General features: G+C 44.8%; 1 protein-coding gene across 2 annotated transcripts in view; it reads right to left on the reverse strand.

Moving 5' to 3' along the window:
* Nucleotides 1-3,130: 3,130 nt before the first annotated feature.
* Stac (SH3 and cysteine rich domain) overlaps nucleotides 3,131-21,837 on the reverse strand; it is a 120,110-nt gene continuing 101,403 nt past the window's right edge. For both annotated transcript variants that reach the window (XM_051201402.1, XM_051201394.1), the window contains exons 9-11: nucleotides 15,011-15,062; nucleotides 14,771-14,908; nucleotides 3,131-3,410 (exon numbers count right to left, since the gene is read on the reverse strand). In XM_051201402.1, the coding sequence (XP_051057359.1) occupies nucleotides 3,312-3,410; nucleotides 14,771-14,908; nucleotides 15,011-15,062 (289 nt within the window). In that variant the 3' untranslated portion in view covers nucleotides 3,131-3,311. The remainder of the gene's footprint in view (nucleotides 3,411-14,770; nucleotides 14,909-15,010; nucleotides 15,063-21,837) is intronic.

The raw sequence follows: 21,837 nt of genomic DNA on the forward strand, positions 1-21,837 counted from the left end.
AGACTGACTTTGCTACAAGTGACTTTCCCATTGACTCTAAGTTTTCCCCTTCAATAGCAAAGAAGACCAGCTCCATTAAGCTCCTATGATGTTTTGCCCCATTGTTTGCCTTAAACATGCAGCCCAGTTGTTGGATTCTTCTTCGTTATGAGAATATGGGGAACCCTTGCCATGTGTGTATCTCTGTGTCTCTGGGTGTGCATGTCTGTGTATTTGGTATGTAGCTGGGATGGAAAATGATGAGTGAATCACCTCTGCCAGTCATCAGGCAGGCCAGGCATCTATACTTGGTTTCTCTTTGCAGCCCCAATGTCTACATGCCTGGTAGTGACGATGGTGGGGGAAGAGACATTCAGTTCCCTGCCTTCTGGAACTATAAGGAATTTCTAATCAGTTCTTCCTCACACACTTGCCAACACAGAGTCATGTTTCACAGTGAGGTGCATGGCACAGCTGCCGTGGTGTTGAGATGGCCCTGTGCCTTCCTCTTGGAGGCGGCAGCACAGACGGTGATGACTCGTGTGCTCCTGGCACTACAAAGGGTGTCCCCCGTCCCCACAGACTCATATTTGCTCTTTCGTATTGACACTTTCTTCTCCTTTCCTGTCCCCACACCAGCATTTGTCTCTGAATGTCCTCACCTTGTTTCCAGTGCAGCTACTTCTCAAGTCTTAGAAGCCATCAAGACTTGGGCAGATCACCATTTGTTCTTGTCATTCTTGCAGGCAAGTAGAAGAGGACAGGAAAGGCTCCTAACTCCTCCCCTTTCTCTTACCCTTCTCTGTATGTATGTGTGAGAGTCATCCACAACAATCTATACACAGCGTATCTCCTCTTCTGTTTGAATGACTCTAGACTTTTGGAGAATACTGCACATCTGGCACTGGAGGGTTAGCTGCCTGCTGACACCCAATGTCAGCAAAGCTTTGGTGTCTCACTGCACAAAATGTCAAACTTACATTTATAAATATTGTATATATTTGGATTGATCGTATGTTTGGGGCCCAAGAAGTGGTCAGCAGGGACAAGTCCCCATTGCTCTATCGTTGTCTTTACAACCTCATCTGCTGAAGTATGTGGTCTTTGCATGGAGGCCTGTCCCATATGGTGGCCTCAGGTACATACCTGCCTCTCTTCATGAAATGTCCCAGGGTCGCACCAGTGTGTTCTCTGATAGGTCAAGGCGGAAGCTGTGAGTTTTATGAGCTAGCCTCATGTGCCTGTCACTGTGACTTCTGCTATATTTCACTGGCTACTGAAGACTAATCCTGATCCATTGTGGGAGGAAGCTACATAAAGACTATCAGGAGGCGAAGGTCAACAAGGGAGACCACCTGAGAGGCCGGATGCCACATCTCCCTTCTATTGAAAAGGCAAGCTGATATTAAAATTCAAGTTGGGTACCCCAGTACCGGAAGCCTGCCATGGACATGGAATCAATGAGGAGAGGACAAGACACAATGTTTTATATTCCTTCCAGTTACTAGGTTGTCTTGATTTAATGGAAAATTGACTGGAGGTGGAAAGTGTCTGCCCTGGGTGTTCAGTTTTCCAAAAGGCAGTCATGTGATCCATGATCCACCTGCGCTCACAAAGGTTTTGAGTCTGTGAACCCTCCTTAACAAGTGGCGTTGGATGAAGACGAAACTGGATACTATTTGAGAACAGGAGTCAGGCATCTGGGCTACTATGAGACCAGCTGCTGCCATAGCTTGGCTCCTGATGTCACACTGGGCAGTAACAAAAACATCAAACAGACAAATGATTCTTTGGTCTAAGGAATGAGGCTGACGTGCCCTGGCCTGGATGTAGTCATCTAAGTCTTCAAAACAGAAAAACACAAAGCAAAACATTGGCTTTGGGGGTCAGGGGTGTGGTTCAGTTGGCAGTGTGACTGCCTAGCATGCATGAGACCTCACGTTCAGTCCCCAGGGCTGTGTGCATGGGTTGTGCTGGTACAGTCCTGTAATCCCAACACTGGAAATGGGGTCAACAGTATCAAAGTTCATATCATCCTCAGCTATGCAGTGAGTTTGAGACTAGCCTAGGTTAGAGTTCCTTCCTCAAATGAAAGAAACAAACCGTAAAACAAAACAAAGCAGAACCAAGCCCAAACCCAATGGTTCTAATGATTTTATTGCGACATTGATTTCAAGGTCACTGTGAATCACATTTAAACATGTCAGTGACTGCTAGGAAGCAGGTCTGAATGCTGGGACCGGGCTTGGGAGGAAGGCATCGCAGTGTGGTATGTCCTTGTAAACATCGGTACAGGTTGAGAGCAGTTTCCCTAGGTGATGGGGGCTAAGCTCCAGCTCCCTCTGTTTGCACAAGAGATGAAACATCACAGGTTCGGTTCCACTTAACACCTGCTGGAGCTAGAGATACCGCCCTAGAGAAGAATGGATTCTAAGTTGGCTACATTTATTCTAAGATGTTTTTCTCAGTGGCGCTCCCCGCTCCCTGGTTGCCTACATGGTGGATTCATCCTCTATCACCGAGTCCTACGGGCTGCACAAGGGAGCAAGTTTTGCTCCTGATACAGAGGATATGAAATGGAAATGGAGACTCTCAGCTACCACTTGCTTTGGAAAAGAACACCCCATCTGAAAGGGCTGCACAATCCCAGTACATAGGACTCATTCCCTGCCCTCACTCCCTCTTCTGGCTGCTGCTTGAGTCTGTGCCTCTGACTTTGCTCTGTCACCTCCGTGAGTCACTGAAGGAGCAATAAGGACTCCCTGGTAAGCAATCTGTCTGCTAGTCAAATCTTTGCGCTTGCTACCGAGTTAGTTCAGCCTAGGACGTGCTCCGAGGACTGAAAAGAAGGAAAGAACAGTCCTGCCAGCAGAACCACATCTGAGCAGGCGCTGGAGTGAGGTCTGGGGTGTCGGGGACTGGGAGGTTGGACCTTCTTGATTCTCGGCAGGATGTTGACTGGCCAGCACTGGGGACATCAATCTGGAACCAGAGTTAACACTTGGCTACTCAGATCCAAATGTCTCACCAGGACCACACGGTGACCTGGGGCATACTCCGGCCTTGCACAGATGGGCACAAGTGGGTACAGGTGGGCATAGGGAGGGAGCTGAGTCCCAGGGCAGCCTTGGCTACAGCCCACCTACAGCTCTGGGATGCTGCTCTCTGGCAGCCTGGGTGTGCCGTGCAGAAGGCTTGCTTCCAGATGCTAGCACAGTCTCACATCTCCTGGTCTCCCTGTTTCCTGGGCACTGGTCAGTGCAGCTGCTCGTCTGGGCGGACACAGTGAGATCAGCAGAGCTGGCCTCCTGCACTGGGAGGGACCACCACAGTCACACCGTGACCAGCACATCCAGCGGGACAAGGCCCCTCTTCTTCCCGCTGAGGACTCTGACGAAGCCGTCCTGTTCTTCTTCAGAGGTCACACAGATCTGAGTGCCAGGGGAGAGAGAGGAAAGGCTTCAGTTTGGCAGGAACAAGTGAGGACATTACAGTGTCAGTTGCTGTACAGGAACATCCAGCTGGGGAAGGAGAGGAGACTCAGGAAGGGGATGTCGGGGGTGGCAACGTGAGGAAATGCTCAATAAAACATTGCACGTAAACCTGGTTTGGAAACAGGCCCAGATGCAGAATATCTTCTGGGCTCCAGGATTAACAAAACAGCATTAAATACTGTGACTCCATGAAGAGTCACCGTAAGGAGAGAAAGGCAGAAACGTTTCATAGAACTGGCACGAGGCTTGCAAGCTTTCTGTACATTATTATGCTGAAGACCCAAAATAATAGCTGTCACTCACCGGTTCCTGTCCAGTGCTTGGAATTTTATATGTGAATTGTATAGCACCAGGAAGCCAAGACACAATTTCATTACTAGCTTCAGGCAAGTAAACATGAGCATCTCTCATATGCCTGTGCAAGACTTCAAAGGGGGCTGTGAAAATCCATTTGGATGCACTTGTCACCCACTGTTCAGGCCAGTGAAGGGCAGAGAAGGGGATGAGGCCAGATGTGTGAAGAGGTTCCTGGGGAGGGTAGGTCTGCTCTTTTCCCCCTTCACGAACCACTGTCACAGTTGAAATGTATGCCTTAGTATGTATTTCCCGGAGGTAGACTGAGGCAGTGACCCAAGCACTACATGGAAAGCGGCTGCGATGGGTTTGAGAGAGACAGCAGTGGTGTGGAGAGGGAAGAAACCAGGCAAGAACATGACTCAGCCGGAGAGAAGTCACAGGAGCTCTGGACATGGATGGCCCTACTTTGAGATAAGAGATCTGTACTGACCCGGGACATGAGATGCACAGCAGCTCAGTCGAGGCAGCATTGCATTTGCTTTGCTAAGGGGGCTCCCGGGGAGGGAGGTGGGTAGTGTTCACAACCCAGAGGTAGCAGCGCCCCCCAGTATATGGAACCTGGATGAGGTTCAGCAGAGCCTAGAGCTGGATGTGTGAGCCTCCTAGGGTCCGGAACGTGCACCGGGCTGGTATGTGAGTTATGTTTCAGGAACCTGGATGCAAAGAGGCTTAAATCACAGTGTGGGAGGAGTTAATGTCAGAGAGTGGAGGATGTATCGGGTGTGGCACAAAGCCACGATGTCTGTCATCTGTGAGACAGAAGTAGCTGGAGGTCCTGATGGATCTCACTGAACCTAACTGAGGTAAACTGAGTCCCAAAGGGGGAAGGCCACCTGATTTCAAAGACTAAGGTTTGCTTTTGTCCCCAGAAACAGTGGCACATGTACACATTGTCCCAGGACTTGGGAGTCAGAGGCAGGACAAGGGGTTCAAAGGTCAACCTTGGTTACATAGCAAGTTAGGGACCAGCCTGGGCTACATGATACCTTGCTCAAAAAACTAAAATAAAAACAAACAGAAATTAAAAGAAGCATAACACAGTTAGTGTTAATGTTGGGAACAGCCTGAGGGCATCTTGGGAGTAGTTGGGAAGTCAGACATTCTGTGAGCAGTTCTAAGAGGGTGAGTAAGAAGACAGCAATTATAATTTTGTCTTAGGAGCAGTACTCACTAAGCTGAAAACATAAACACACACACACACACACTCACACACATACTCACACACACTCACACACATACTCACACACACTCACACACATACTCACACACATACACTCACACACACACACATACTCACACACACTCACACACATACTCACACACACACTCACACACATACACTCACACACACTCACACACACATTCACACACACACTCACACACACACTCACACATACTCACACACACACTCACACACATACTCATACACACACACTCACAACACACTCACGCACACACTCACACACTCACACACTCACACACATACTCTCTCTCACACACACACTCACACACATACTCTCTCACACACACACACACTCACACACACACCTTGACACAGCCTGGGCAGGGGGGGGAGGGGGAGCAAGACCTTGGAGAAGTGACATTTAAGCATAGAAGAAAGAACATGAATAAAAATTTCAATTGACAAAGTTCAGTGCAAGGGGCCAGGTGTGGTAGTGTATACCTATAATCCTAGCAGAGGCAGGTGGATCTGAGTTCGAGGCCAGCCTGGTCTGCAGAATGAATTTCAGAGTAGTCAGGGCTACATAGAGAGACCCTGTCTCAGAAAAACAGCCAGCCAGCCAGACAGCGTTCAGTGCAGTCAGGACAGAGGCCAAGGGGTGAAGGGTGGGAGGGGAAGGTGGAGAGCATTGTCAAGGCCTGGAACATACTGGAAACATAGACCATGCAAAGCCCTGCTAGGCCCCTCAGCTTACTTTCTGATGCTTGTCTCAGTGGCTAGAACTGGGTCAGACTCAGCCACTAAATAATCACTGACAGTAGAACGGGACCAATTTGGCCAGCTTCAAATTGCCTGAGACACATAGGATGTAGGTGGATCACAAGAGTAAGGCTCGATGCTGTGCGTCACGGCTGAAGGGCACATGTGACAGCTGGCAGAAGCTAAAGGGTTTTAAGATGACCACTGAAGTGGTCACATTTATTGAAAATCATATTTTCTTAATTTCCTTCTATCTCTTTCCACGTCTCTTTTCTTCCCTTACCTTCTGATCTCTCTGTACCCTCTTTATCCTTCTAGCCAGAAGACTTCTCAAGGCCTGGATACATTTTTTTTTTCCTGATCAGGACAGTGCAGTTACTGTTAGGGCAGACCAGGCCTGACACACAGTGTCAGCCTCTGAGGTGGAGATGGTGTAATGCATTCTGAGGAGGGACACCATGCCTCCAGTCATCCAGCCGGGCTATGAATTGAGATTGTTTATGGTCTCCTAATTTCAATATTTAATTTCTTTCCAAGTCTCTTCCAGAGCACAGACACTTTGCTGGGTTGGCGGCTCCTATTTTGGACTTAAACTAAACTCCTGATCCCTTAGTCTTTTGTCTCAGTAGTCATCATCATCGGCATCACCATCATCTTTTTTTAAAAAAAGACTTATTATTTTAGTTTTATTTATTTACTTTTATTTTATGTGTATACTTTGCCTGTGTGTATGTATGTGCACCACTGGTGTTCCTGGGGCCCACAGAGGTCAGAAGAGGGTGCTTGATCCCCTGGAACTGGAGTTAAAATACACTCAGGATAGGCCATGTGGGTGTTGGGAACTGAACCCAGGTCCTCTGGAAGAGCGGCAAGTGCTCTTAACCACAGAGGCATTCCCCCAACCCCATGGTTAGTCTTTCAACTGTACATATGTGTGTATCTCTGTGCACATAAATATAGGTGCCTAGGGATGCTAGAGGTATTAAGTACCCTGGGGCTGGAGTTACAGGAAGTTGTGAGCTGCCTGATGTGGGAACTGAACTCCAGTCTTCTGCAGGAACAGAGCATGCTCTTAACCCCCATCAACATCATCTTCAGGCCATGCATCTGTGTTTCCTCCCTGCGTTTCCAGTCTAGTGGAGCTTGGTTGGACTTAGACTAATGTATCTAGTGTTTCAAGGAGGACACACTCGGTAGTCATGGTTTCTTCTAATGAGACACAGGCCTAGGAAACAAGAGAGATGGAGTACCTGGTGACAGATCTTGGGGAAGGTTTTTCCTACTCTACAATGAGGTATACTCAGAACAGTTCTTCCAGTGACTAAAAGGGATTTGTTAAGGCTCTGTGGGCATCTGTGACCTGTAGTGGGAGGCAGCCAACATTCTGGAGATCCTAGTGGAGGAAGCTGAAGGAATTTAGATGGCTGCCCACGGACTGGAGCCAACCCTCAAAGCACACACTACCACAGTGCCTCACTGTGCACCTTGAATAAAACTTGTAAGGTTGAGTCAAATTAGTTCCCTCTTTAACTTGTGATGTGTATGTTTGCTATTGCACTTAACAAATTGTGGCCAACTCAGGTGTCATTAAGTGACAATAACCCATTGCATTGTGGTTCTTAGGGCTGATGACATAGGACTTGATAGTTATTTTTTTTTTTCTGTTTAAGGTTAAGGAGGGCAAAGGACTGTGTCTTCCTTCTTTTCTATCTCTACAGATGTAAATTCAGTTCAATGTGCACTGATGTTGCTCCTGGTGGTTGTGGGACTGGGTTTCCCACTCCCTTACTGTCTGTCTCCCAGGGGCCACTCACTCTTAGTTTGCTGATTCCAGCTACACTTGGGCTCTGTCCTCCATCTTTAAATAAAAAACAAAACAAAACAAAACAAATCCCAGTGGGTTGAGTCATTCTTGGAGTTCATCTTGCGTGGACCTGCCTTCTGTTCCCACCTTCTGCCGCTGCTTCTCACTGGTTTAGCAGGATACATTTCTGTGCTTCTGGGGCTCTCATGATTAGATGTGGCTGTCCATCTGACAGAAGAACTGATATCAGGATCCACAATCTTTGTAATGGCTGTCAAGAGCATTTTGCATAATATCCGGACTAGCTTCCAGATTTAATAGCTCGGGACAACACGCCTTTTTTTCCTCTCAGTATGCAACATTAGAGGACTTAAGGTCCAGCTGGTTTTCAGAATGGAATCTCTCCCTCAGATCGCAGAGGAGATTCGTTTCACTATTCTTTGTATCTCCCAGAGTCCTCCTGCTTTCCTTGGCTCACAGCCTCATCTCCTGTCTTTTAGGCCAGCACCATAGCATCTTCAGCTCTCTTTGACTTCTGCCCTCATCTTCTTTGCTGCCTCTGACTTACTGATTTCCTCTTAGAACTTCTGCGTTTACACCTGTGCCACTGAGATAATGCAGGACTGTGTTCCCTTGACAAGAGCCTTAACCAAAGCTACACTTTTTTTTTTGACATAAAAAATAAGCTATTCAAGGGCTGGGCAAGAGTCTTGAAAATATGCAGGAAGTCTGCTTATGTATTCAGGGTGATATTCTTTGGTGTAGCTGAAGATTCATTCTTGATGTTATAGTGTAGAATCTCTTGAGGTGTAGAGATGATGTCACGGGATGCAGAGGAATACAATGTAGAGACAAGGAGACTGTTGGGGAAAGACTACGAGGAAATGTCTGCACTGAAGCCACTTTTCTCACTTGACAAAAGCAACAGAAGGAAGGAAGAAAGGAAGGAATGAAGGAAGGAAGGAGGGAAGGAAGGGAGGAGGGAAGGAAGGAAGGAGGGAAGGAGGAAAGGAAGGAGGGAAGGAAGGAAGGAGGGAAGGAGGAAAGGAAGGAAGGAGGGAAGGAGGAAAGGAAGGAAGGAGGGAAGGAAGGAAGGAGGGGAGGAAGGAGGGAAGGAAAGAGGGAAGGAAGGAAGGAAGGAGGGAAGGAAGGAAGGAGGGAAGGAAGGAAGGAGGGAAGGAGGGAAGGAAGGAGGAAAGGAAGGAAGGAAGGAGGGAAGGAGGGAAGGGAAGGTTTGTTTTGGTCCACAGCTCTGTAGAATCAACCATGGTGGGTAAAACTTGGTGGGAGCATGGGCTGGGTTGTGTCCTCAGTCAGTGCGCAGAGGTAGATGGATGCTGGCACTCTGTCTGCTTTCTTCTCGTTATTCATCCAGGACCCGAGTCCACGGGATGGAGCTGCCACACTCAGGGTGTGTCTTCTCTCCACAGCTGAACGTTTTAGGAATCTTTCTCACAGTCACTCCAAGGTGACTCTAAATCCTGTCAGGTTGACAGTCAAGATTTATCATTCCATCTACATGAGACGAAATGTGACTTGAAACTTAGGGAAGGAAGTTTACGTAAAATGGGAACAATCTTGAGGCCTTCTCTTAGGAAGAGGAAAGAAAAGAACAAGTGGAAGACATATGAAACCTGTAAGGGAGATATGATAAAGTAGAGATGCACCGGCAAAAAGGATTATTAAGTTCCAGGTGGAAGGCATTGTATGCTAAGTTGGGAAAAATATTGGTCACATATCACAGCTTATGTGTAATTATTTCTTATGCTCTCTTGATATCATAAGGAAATATGCAAAGCACATAAGCAAATGATACAGTTGCTCCATAGGTCTGTGATAAAAATGACAAACTCTTTTCTATTTAGTCAAAGCAGAATAACATAAAATATTATTTACCTCTCTAACTTGACAGGCATCAAAAACTAGTCATGTTTCATTCTGGCAAGAATATGGTGACCTGGGTATTCCTGTAAACAACAGGGGTGGGTACAGATTGGCTTTGTGGACGCAGTTTGGCATCTATCAATCACTGTAAATGTCTTTTAGGTGGGGCTGGTCATAGCACTCGCTGCCAAACCTCACAATCTGAGTGTGATCCTGGGGACACATGTGATAGAATGAGAGAATCAGCTTCCCCAAATTATCCTCTGACCTCCACATCCATGAATGCACATACCACATCCATACACACATGTATACACATACGTACACACACACTCACAAATCAATAAATGTACAAAAGTCCCATTCCATTTTCCTATAAATTCTAAAGTCTGACTTAAGGAAATAATCAAAATTAGAAAGATTTAAGTTTAACGCTGTTCATTGTAGTTATCAATAATAGTTAAAGTTAAAAAAAATCTCTTGAATATCCAGGAACAGTTGATATTTAAACACATTTTTGTATATCTAGAATAGAGTTAGCAAACTTGTTCTATAAAGGGTAAATAAACATTTTAGGCTTGCAGGCCACGTTGTTTCTGTTGCAGTTGCTTAACCCAACCATTACAGGGTTAGAAAAGATACAGAAATCTATATATATACACGTATTAAGTACATGTGTAATTATTTCTTATAGATGTATATAAGTGTGTGTGTGTGTGTGTTGCTAAGACAGACCATGGAGAATATTAAGCAGACATTCTGTCCCCAGATCTGGTGTAGACATTCTAAAAAAGTTATTTAAAAAAGAGAGGGAACTGGGATTAATATATAAAATAAGATTGTTTCTAATTTAAATAAAAAAGCATATGGTAGCAATCCACATTAAATATATAAGGTTGTAGTGGGATATTCACTTTGTCTCCTTCTGTGGCACTGACCACGCCCATTGGGGGTGGAGCCAGGGGTGGAAGTGACCTGTGGAACTAGGTCTGAGGAGGAGCCGGGAACGCTCTCTTGCTGGCATCCTTGGGACCAGGAACCTGCTGGTGTTCACCTGTCTACGTTGTGAGTTATTTCTTGCTAAATAAACATCTGTTCAGCCTAATTGTTTATCCTGATCCTTATTAAACCGCGATATAAGGCTCCACACCAACAAAGAGAATGGGGACTGAGATGACTCTGTGCTGAATAGCTCTTACTGCTTTTGGGTCCTACACCTCATCACCAGTCAATACAATTGCCCGTAACTCTAGCTGCAAGGGATCAGATGTCCCCTTCTTTCTGATTTCCATGAGTACTATACTTGTACACATACCAACAATAAAAATAGTTAAAAATAAAAGTAAAATCCTAAACCTTGTCATGTATTAAAAACCATAAGTTACCAGATTTGGCCAATGTGTCAAAGTTTGCCTCTCTGATGTATGTACAACTGTTACAAACTATATTTTGATGAAACTAAATAGAATTAGATAGACTAAATAAGATATGATATTAAACTATGCATTCGAAGGAAAACTTGACATGAAATATGACAAAGATTTTAATGCTAACAACTTAATGGTTGAGTTGCTGTGGTTGCTATTTTCTTCTGTCTTTAAAAGCATTATTTTCTAAATTTCCATATAATAAACAAATTTCAGTTATACAATCTAAAGACATCTGATTTATTTTTTTTTTTTTGCAACAACACAAGGAATCCATGAAAACATTTCTACAGCTGTGACAGACCATGGATGACATTATGAAAATGTTTTAAAGGAATGTAAAGCTGACTAAGTAGGATTCTTCTTAAATTTAAAAAAATGAAGAAAATTTATCCTGTCAAGCAGACTCCTACGTGTTCATAATGGATAACTTAATTCCATCTGGAAACAAGCACGCTGTGGATAAACAATGTAATAATTACGAAAGATTTACCTCAGAAACAGAAATGTGACTTAATAAAAAAGCATTGCATTTATTTTCAGAATCAATTTTCTCCTATCCCTCTGTTAATAGCCACTTGCCTCTCTATGTTTTTAGAGTTATAAATATCACACTGGCTATTTTGGGGACTCATGGGGGTGCCTTACACTGGTGTTTACCAGTGCAGATGAAGTCCCCATTGAGACCCGCTCTGAGTTATGATGATGGGAAATGACTTTTGTTAATACCCATGGTTCCCAGGCACCATGCTGTCTATACAGGAGGCCACATTGAACTCTCAGGTCTACATCAGGGAGATGCTACCATGCTGACATTTTAGGTGACATTTAGAGGTGATTATCAAAACCACACATGACACAGATCCATTTCTTCATGACTTTGGCATCAACGAACTTCCTACTATATTACATTTCTTTAAGAGGTTTTGAAAGTTTTAATATAAACTAATAATGTAAGACGTTAAAGCAGATGTCAAGTTTGAATATTCTATTTGTTATTATCATAACATTGATGTTTTTGGAGTCAGGGTCTTACTACGTATGTGGCCTTGACTGGCCTCGAACTCACTCTGTAGACAATACGGATCTTGGGCGCTCAGAGATTAGACTGCTTTTGATTTCTGAATGCTGGGATTAAAAGTGTGCTTCCCCATGCTCAGATTTAACAATAATAATCTTAAATTAGGACTTCTGTTTGATCTAATGTATCCCCGGCTGGCATAAAACTCCTGACCCTCCTGCCTTTGCCTCTCAAGCATCAAGATGACAGAGCCCACCTCAGCTCAGCCCAGAGGCTTTCTTACACCTGGGAAACAAAACCTAATAGTCAGCATCCCTACCCCTCCCTTATCCAAGTCCGTGGATTCAATGAGAAAGTCATTCCTTGCCCAGCTTCTCCCTCCCACCCTCCGTAGATGGATTATTTTCAGGAGTTCACTGCAGAAAATGGAATTATAGCATGCATAGGGCTGAAGAATATTGCTGCCTCTTAATACACAGGCTGAGTAACTACTCAAAACGAGTGGACAGATGCATATTAGGATTTACAGGAAGCCAATGTCATCGAACTCCATCTACTACTGTTGTTAAGATAGATTGGAAAACAATGCTCTGATTTATTGCTGTCTTAGTTTTAATAATTTTTATTTACTTGACTTTAAGATTAATAGACATGTTTTTTTTTAAACACTTTTTCACGTTGTAAATTTTCTTTAGATTTCTTTTAGGCATTCTATTGACTAGCCATGACAAAAGGTGAATCATTCCTTTTGGGAGGGCTTCTTTTTTTTTTTTTTAAACATTAGAAAGCAAGCTCAGGGCCTTGTGCTCTATCACTGAGCTATACCCTAAGTCTTGGCTATTTTGGGACAGACAGGTAGTTCAGCCTGGATTTGAATTCACCTTTTATGCTGACCTTGACCTTGAGATTTTCTTGCCCTTGATTCCTGAATGCTGGAATTGTGTGGTAAACTACAGGTCCAGTGTGAGGAAGCAGTTATCAATTTGATAAGTCATTTGGAGCCTCATATGGGAAAGAAAATGGTTGATTGAGTTGAGTTATAACAGTATTTTAGAACAATACATCCATTATAATTATGAAGCAATGCCAAGTCATGTGTGTGTGAGACTTTGTAACTTTCTTTGAAGGTAATTCCCTAAAAAGAAAATGGCTCAGTGGTTAAGAGCACTGGCTGTTCTTCCAGAGGACTCAGGTTTGATCCCCGGAACCCCCATGTTGACTCACAACTGTCTATAACTCCAGATCACAGGGAGTCAATGCCTCACCTCACTTGGCTTTCCTAGCACCTGACATGCATACAGGCACAGTCTCTACACACATAAGATAGAATAATAAAATTAAGTAAATGACATCCAGACACATTTGGAGCAAATGTGTTGAATAGACAAGTATTAAATTATGAATGCATGTCTCATTCTTTACTTTCTTGGAGACCGAGCCTTGTAATTTCCACATTTTCAACTAGAGATACCCATTGCCTTGAGAATTGCTAGAATTACTATATATCAAGATTGTAGAAAGAGGCCAGTTTCTGACTTCCAAGACTGAACATTGCAATCAACTGTGAGACTTCATGGAGAAAGAGGGCATTTCTAACTCTGGTCCCCCACATCCTCTTCTGACTTATCCAGAGCGATCTTGGAGACTTGAGCATGCCATTCTGCCCTGTAGTGACAATGAGGTATGTGACATGAAAAGAAATAAGGAGAGCAGAAAGACAGTGCCTCTGTGCTGGAAGGGGACTCACAGAGGAGCAGGCAGCGCTGGGCTGTGATTTCCTCTTTGTTTCAATCTGCATTCTATAGCAGAGCTAAGGAATCCAGAAGGAAGGATGTAGCCAAAGGACATGATACATGGAGAGGACTCAGGGAAGCAGATAACCTCACAGAACAGGCCATTCAACACAGCACTGAGCAAAAAGGTACAGGAACTTGTAGGTGAGAGCAGAGAGATGGCCAGAGTCTCTGCCCAGGATGGGTTTCAGTCCGGGCTTTGCCTCTGTTTTATCCTGTTACGGGAAAGTGTATGGTGTTTAGGGGACATATAGAGGCTTGGAGTCTTGATAAGGTGATCCGACAGGGCTCCATGTGACAAGAGCCAGCACACCAAGCCCTGGAGCACACTCGTATGCAATGACAAAGTTTTCCCATTAGGTGATGACACATTGGTGGCCACAAGCCCAGTGTGAAAACTGGAACTGGAGTAGCTGCTAACATCAGTTAGGTGGTCCTCAGACCCAAGTTCAGGGATGAGGTGCTTTCTTAAGACACTGTGAATATATATATATATGCATCTTCTCTGACAGATACCACTAAGTATGCGTGGTGCGTGGTTTGAATGAGAAATGTCTCCTGCAGGCTCATTGATCTGAGTACTTGGTCTCCAGTTCCTGGCTCTGTTTGGGGGAAGTTATGGAACCTTAAGGAGGTAAAGCCTGGCTGGAGAAAGTGCGTCAGTAGGGGCGGGCTTTGGGGGTTTATTATTTATTCCCATTTCCTGTCCTTCCTCTCCCTCCTCTCCCCCCCCCTCCCCACTATCCTTCCTATGTTTGAATGAAATGTGATCGATCAGCCGGCTTCCTGGCCCTGTTGCCATGCCTTCCCAGCCGTTATGGGCTCTAACTTTCTGAAAAATCTAAGCTAAAATAAATCCTCGCCTCCCTAAATGACTTTTAGTTGTGGTATTTTATCACAATGATAGAAGCTAATTTAAATAGCTAGTTTCCTGTTGTTCGGTTTTGCATGTTGGATTCTACCTATCCCCACACCACTGGCACAAGGTCATGTTTTCTCAAATGGCATACCTGGTCCCCTCATTTGTCCCTGCTTGTGTGCACATGGTGCATTTGTGCACAGTGCTTACCTGGTTCTCTTTCAGAGTTATTTGTCCCTGGTCCTTGCAGCCAATGAAGGTTCTAACACACCTATAAATCTTCTCATGCTGTTCTACTCTCTGAACAAAGTTGGCTGGAAAGAAACCAACCCTGTCCCGAATCTTTCCCTGAAATGGAAGAGGAGACATTCAGCGGCAAATGTAACGTTTATCGTCACTGTCATCACCACGGGATTCTTATTTTTTTTTTTTAAAGATCAAAATACCTACTTTCCACCAGTCTTCGTTGGAGTCTTCTAGAAGAGTAATCATGTCTCCTGGCCTGAAAATGAAGAATGGATAAGTTGGGCAGGGAAGTAAAACTAGGAAGGGACTTTAATGTTAGGTAGTTTTTCATTCACTCAAACAATCCTAACATAAATGGAAATAAAACAAAAACAATTTCACTGGCTCTTACCCCAGCCCCAGAAAAAGGAAAGCAAATACAATTTCTGTGCCTTTTAAAAATGTGATTATCTTTACTTTTAATACACACAGATCTTATTTTCATTTAAAAAATGCCCACATTCAATGAGTATCAAGGTCTTCCATCTTCTCTATGTCCTTCCAGATTTCCCCCTGTCTCTATGTAGATATGGCTGTATTTTGCTTTTGTATTATTGTCTAGAACTTACATGTAAAGCCAGTCACAATCTTTACTATTATCTTTATTAGTGATGGTTAATTTACTGTCACCTTGATTGGATTAAAAACACACAGGCGGGAATAGAGAGATGGTCCAGTGGTTAGGAACACAGGATGCTCCTCTGGGTTTAATTCCCAGCACCCACATGGCAGCTCACATCTATCTACGGCTTCAGGTCCAGGGGATCTGACACCCTCACACAGACGTATATGCCAGCAAATCACATTGCACATAAAATAAAGATAAATAAATTTTAAAAAGGAACACATGGGGCATTGGTGTGGCAAAGTTTCACGTATGTTGCCCAGGCTGGTCTCACACTTAATATGTAACTAAGGATGAGGAAAGGCTACATTTTCACGTTTGTCTCTTTATTGACCACCGGCATTCCTAAGGCCACTCCAGATGCAGGAGATGGAGTAAAAGGCCCTGCACCTGTGAGAGGTATTGCAGCATCTCTAGCTAAGGAGCACAGACCCAGGGAGGGAGCTACTTACTGATGCCAGTGGGGTTGTGCACTGCAGACCCAGCATTAGCCAGCACCAGGGATTTTGCCAAGTTTTGAATTTATTCCTATACCTAGGGATTCATTTTTTTTTCTGAGTACAAAGTTTTACATTTTAAGACCTGATAATACATTACTTCCCAGGCTGGCCTGGGACTTACTTCGCACCCCTGTCTGGTCTTGAACTTGCTGCAATCCCCCGGCTTTAGCCTCTTGATGCAGGGATGCAAGGCTGTGCCACAGTGGCCTGCTATTCTTCAGCCTTTGGTCACCTTTTCATCCTGCCTGGGTTTGCAGCTCCCTGCCAAGAGTTTCCCAGGGTTCCTCCTCTCCTGGCAGTCTTTCTTTTTATTTGTATGGCACGAGAAACACTCTTTAGGAAACTAATTTTTGATGTTCTTAGGTGCTGGAACAAGAGCAGTGCAGATTTCTGTGCCCATCTTGCTATTCTGGTGCAGCCTCTTCTGCTGCCAGCGCCAAGTCTCAGCTATCTATTTCAACCTGGGATTCCCAGAGACTTGCAGTGTTACTGATATCTAAGCATCACTCCCCGCTGCTCCGTGGAAAACCCGGGAGACAGAGATCAGTGGAAGGCATCAGATATTCAAGGGCAGCTCAGAGAGAACCAGAGAAGGCTCCTGCCATGGATCTCTGCTTTGGAAGGCTCAGGCATGGGAAGGGTTTTTATGGAACTCCATGGTGAAGCAATGTGCAGGGATCTCTATGCTGGGTGGGCTCTCTTTCTCCAGAGCCCATCCCTTCTCTGCTCCTCTTCCTTTCCCTCCTCTTCTTCTTCCCCATTCTCCCCTCCTCCTATTCCGTATCCTCTTCTTTTGTGCGTCAGATGTGTGCATGCATGTGCATGTGTGGCTGCCATGGTGGGCGCATTGGAATCAGAGGGCAGCCTTGGGCATTGGTCCCCACCTCACCGTATTGGAGGCAGGGCCTTTTGTAGTTTCCTGGTGTACTGCATTTGCAATGCTAGCTTCCTCCAGGGGTCTCCATAGATATCCTCTCTTTTCCATCTCCCAGCTTGTCCTGGGAGTACTTGGGTTACAGAGTGCTATACCATGCCTGGGTTTCACACGGGTCCTAGGGGAGTCGAACCCAGGTCTTCGCCCCTCTCAGTGAGCGACTTAGACACCGAACCATCTCCCCAGCGCCTTTCTTCTTCTGAAGACCATTGACCTATGATCTCTGCCTCTTTTGGAGCAGCTATGTTTTCCTTCCATGAAATTTATGACTTTTCTACAATTCATGTGAGTGCTTCAGGACTTAGACTCTCCCATGAAATGGATGGATCATTAAAAAATTAAGAATGTAGGCAAAAGTCGCAGTTTCTGCCCACTCTGTAATGGTAGCCCTGCAGCAGTAAAAACAACTGACATCTTGCCATTTCAACAGTCACAGCTGCCTGCTGATGCCACTGAAAAGAGATGGCTGGAGAAAACCGTTCTTTCCCAGGTGAGGGATTTAATTAAGCACCGTGGATGAAAGTCATTGTGGAAAAAATCTGCTAAGCTCCAGCAGATTTTATTTAACCCTGTAACCTAAGAAACGGCACATCAGTACCAAATGCAAAGGCTTTGCTGATGGTTTGATAGAGGCTATAAGCAGGGGATGGAGCAGGAGACTAGGGAGGCGCCTTTCGTAAGGATAACAGAAGATGATGCTTGCATTAAATTTCGGTATCAGAGAGCATCAAGAGATGGACTCTTTAAAGTGGTCAGAAGTGGACAGTCCCTGAGCACCCTCCCTGTGCTAACTAAACTACCCACCAGAATAAGGTACACACTGGAATAGCAGCTATAATTTTATGTGAGATAGCAGTTATGCCCCTGACAACGTGGTGAGGATTTTGTCATTCCCAACAAAAGATCTTGACCAAGACCAAAAAGGTGCCTGATAAATGAAGAGTGCCACATCGATCCATTTATTCTTTGAGTTTTACAAACATCCACTTCCTCATTCAACAAATACCCACAGAAGGTAGATTCTAGAAGATCCATTTCACTAGACACCATTGCAGAATAAAATCCCCGCTTAGCACTTACACTCCCATGCAAAAGATGAGTTGTAAACAAGTAAAAAGAGAGCAAACCCTTTAATAACAATATAAATGACAACACAATGTCTTAAAGTCTATGATGGAAACAAACAGGATGTGGCAGTCAGGCATGGGAGTGGATTTCTACAGAGATTACTCACACTACCTGTTCTTCTGGCGGACATGGCTAATGTTGGTGTCTTTTGCACTCACAGCCAAGACAACAGCTTTCTCCACATGACCTCAAAGCAGGTGAGATTTTTCTCCGTTCACACCACCACACAAAGAGAGCATCCTTTCCCATGGAGCCTGAACTCTGACTTTTTTTCCCACACTGGGAGCCAGGAGGTAGAGCTGGATGGACATGCAATGTTAGGGGGCTGATAGTGATAGGGGACAGACAGGGGCACCTTTAGAATTCACGTTCTAGGACCACCTTAATACTTTGTATTAAGGGAGTCTGTATGTTCACAGTGTACACAGCCTAGGAATACATCAATGGTTTGCATGACTTGGGTTAATCTTTAATCTCAATGCAATCCAAATGGCCATCTGGAAGGAAGTGAGACCCAGCCATCCTGCTGAATTCAGAAACTCCCATCACTTGGAGAAGAGATGATAAATAGGCAAACACCCAAGTCACACCCTTCTAGACAAGACTACCTGTCTCGAGGGGCAAGACTAAACTCGGGGATGATGGCCTCTGTGTCCACTCCCGGTGTCTGGCTAAAGTGGAAGACCGGAGGACATCCCACATCAATTCACGTTCCTTACCTGCTCTCTGGGTAAAGCGTGATTTAAAGATTCTATCTGCATCCCCACTTATTGACTGATTCTCAGTGATGGGGGCATAAGCTGCTTTGGCGTTCTAGTTACAGGAAGACTACACTGTGGTATAGTCTGTTTTATGTTTTTAAAATGTGTTGGCCCAGCTTTGAGGCTCAGGCTAGCGTTTGCCCAGTTCTCTTTATTAAGTGCCTGATTAACTCCCCACTCCAGCTACTTCCCTTCTGTTATGTTAGAGCTCTGATCTCCCATCCCCATGGCAGGTGGTGGACAATGATAGGCAGTCCCTAATCTCCAGAGCCTGGCAAATTACCGGGAGCTCCAGGAAACCCTATGACTTGGGGGCATGTGAGCTAGCTGTTGTCTTGACTCCTTTCTTGCATCCTTTTGTTCACAATTGTCCACTTTCATTTCAAACCTCAACTCTGCTCTCTCCTTCCATGGTACTCAGTGTGCTGCATTCTGCCATCAAAGGTCTAAAACACTGCACCACACTACTCTACAGAGAGAGACTTTCCATCAGTCTGGGGATAATGTGAGTCTAATGGTTGGAGTCTCCCTGAGGATGACCCCTGTTGATCAAAGTATATTGTTCACATGAGCTATGAGTATGGCTGGGTATGTGGAACTTTCTAGAAGCTATTTTTAAAGATGGCTTGGTGCTTCATGGATGAAAGTTCTTAGAGGCAGGTAGGTTGATCTAAGGCCCCACTGTCAATCTCTTCCCATGGCCTGTGTGGAGCAAAGGTTCTAAGGAGTGGAGACATTCTCATTTCCTAATGAAGCCACTGTTTGTGAGAATGGCCTTTCTATTGTTGGGACAGCGGGAGGATTGGGGCCACATTTGCCTTCTATTTAGAAGTCAGAAAATGATCTTCACTCCTCCATCTCTGCCTGAATAGACAAAGGAGATTTGTGGCCATCAAGCTTCTGTTTTCTGAGTGCTTATGACCATCAGGTTTTGACTGTTCACCAGAAGCAAAGAGATGGCAAGACCCTTTCCTTGCCGCAAGGGTGAGTGTAATATGACAACTTCTGATAAGGCCTCTATTTTCCTGTCAGACAAACACATTAGAGAAGCCTCCTCAGACTTAGAATCCCACATGAGAGGGGTGGGCTTTGAAGGAGTAGGGAGAGAGACACTGGTCTTTATTTTTAAACACCCAGTTACATCAACGCTTACATAAAATATTTAGATCACAATAAGTGGTGGTCATCATTGCTGTTAAGCCACAATCACTGCCTTCAGGGTGCTGGCAGTCTTGAAAGCAGCTATCTATAAACTAGGAGTTGACAGTGAGTGTCTTCCATCAATGAGAAGCAAGTGCCAGGGGGGTCAGAACCAGGGTGGAACTGGATCCAGGCAACTCCCACCCCCTCAAATGTGGTCTTTCTATATTTCCTAGACTGGTCTTGAACTTGCAATCTCTTGCCGTAGCCTCAGGTGCAGCTGGGGTTGCAGAGGCATGACATTGCATATTGCTGCACTGCCCACAGTGACAACTGGTCTGCTTCCTTCAGTAGCTTCAGACCCTGGTCTTTGGAATGATCCTGAACTTAGGGAGGCTTCTGCCTCTTTACATGTAGACCCAGTCTCCTTGCCCTCCATCCCTTCTGACCATAAAGAAATATTAAAACTGGGCTTAGTCATCAACTATCAGGTGCCTCGTTGCAGCGTTATTTGTGTAGGGCTGAAAACAGAAGACATCCTAAAAGGAGAACAATGTCCCCTGCACGAAGCGGGCAAGGCCAGGCACATTTGTGTACAAGTCAACAGGGGTAGAGAGATTTGACTACTTACATCAGGGTTTGGTTCCATGGCTAACTGCAGGATATCTAGCTGCCTGTAACACTACTCATAGCTTATCTAAATGCATGAGAGTTGCCTGTATCACTCCGCAGTCATTTTGAACAGTTTTAATATTCTATATCCTAGCCTATTCATTAGGCAAGGAGAAGTCCACATCAACCTTCCATCAACACCACCACTCAACCAAAACAGATGTCCTCAAAAGACCCAGCCATTGGGAAAGGCAAAGGGAACCAGCCAAATTACTCTGTTCATCTGAGATTTACTGTTGAATTTTTTTTTTTCACCAGACTCATTTCTCAATCTTCATTAATCTGGCTCAGAATTGTTTACAGTCTGGGCACATAAGTAGATAATCAGGAACTCCTAGATGCCACAGTTTGATTTACATCTTAAGACTGTTTGCATTTTCATCCAAGTCCATATTCTAGCAAGAACATTTAGCTAAAGGGCCATTTGGAAGATTTGGGGGAGATGTTCCTGAACTGTTACAGATCACGCTCTCTAGAACCTAATTGGGAGAGGCGTTTGAGTGGGAGGGAGGCTGCTAAACACATTAGTGGCATCTGGGAAGGTCTGGGTTTCTTGACATAGTACAGCCTCACAACATAATATGCATCGGAGACTTTCCTCAAATAGCCTTAATTGGATTTTGATGTCCTGGCGACTGTGAAGATTATTTTTAAATCAAATTGGTGCATTAGAATTACATTTAGTTTTAATTAAGTTGATGCATTTGCCAAGCAGTAATATACTTAGAGAATGGAAATGAGACACCAGGGGAGTCTTCTTCTGTCCCATTTGTCTCAGTGTTCCTTCTTGCTTATTTTACATAGGGTGCACACAGCTGGTGAGGTGAAGGGCATTTGAGTGGGCCTGGCAATGAATGCAGCTCTCTTGCAGGTGGTCAATGCAGAACCAGGGAACTGGAGCTCTCTCTCTCTCTCTCTCTCTCTCTCTCTCTCTCTCTCTCTCTCTGCGTGCGTGCGTGCGTGCGTGCGTGTGTGTGTGTGTGTGTGTGTGTGTGTGTGTGTGTGTGTGTGTAGGTCAGACGACAAGCTTGGGTGTTGTTCTTCGCGAACTGCTGACCTTTGTTTCTTTAAACAGGGTTTCTCACTGGCATGGAAGTTGCTTAGTCAGCTGTCTGTACTTACTCAGTGCTGGGATTACAAACACATACGAGATGCTCTGCTCTTGCTTTTACACAGGGTTTGGTCATTGAACTCAGCTCCTCATGCTTATGAGGTGAACACTTTATGGCATG

The sequence above is a fragment of the Phodopus roborovskii genome, unplaced genomic scaffold, assembly GCF_943737965.1.
Source record: "Phodopus roborovskii unplaced genomic scaffold, PHOROB, whole genome shotgun sequence".
NCBI classification, from domain to species: domain Eukaryota; kingdom Metazoa; phylum Chordata; class Mammalia; order Rodentia; family Cricetidae; genus Phodopus; species Phodopus roborovskii.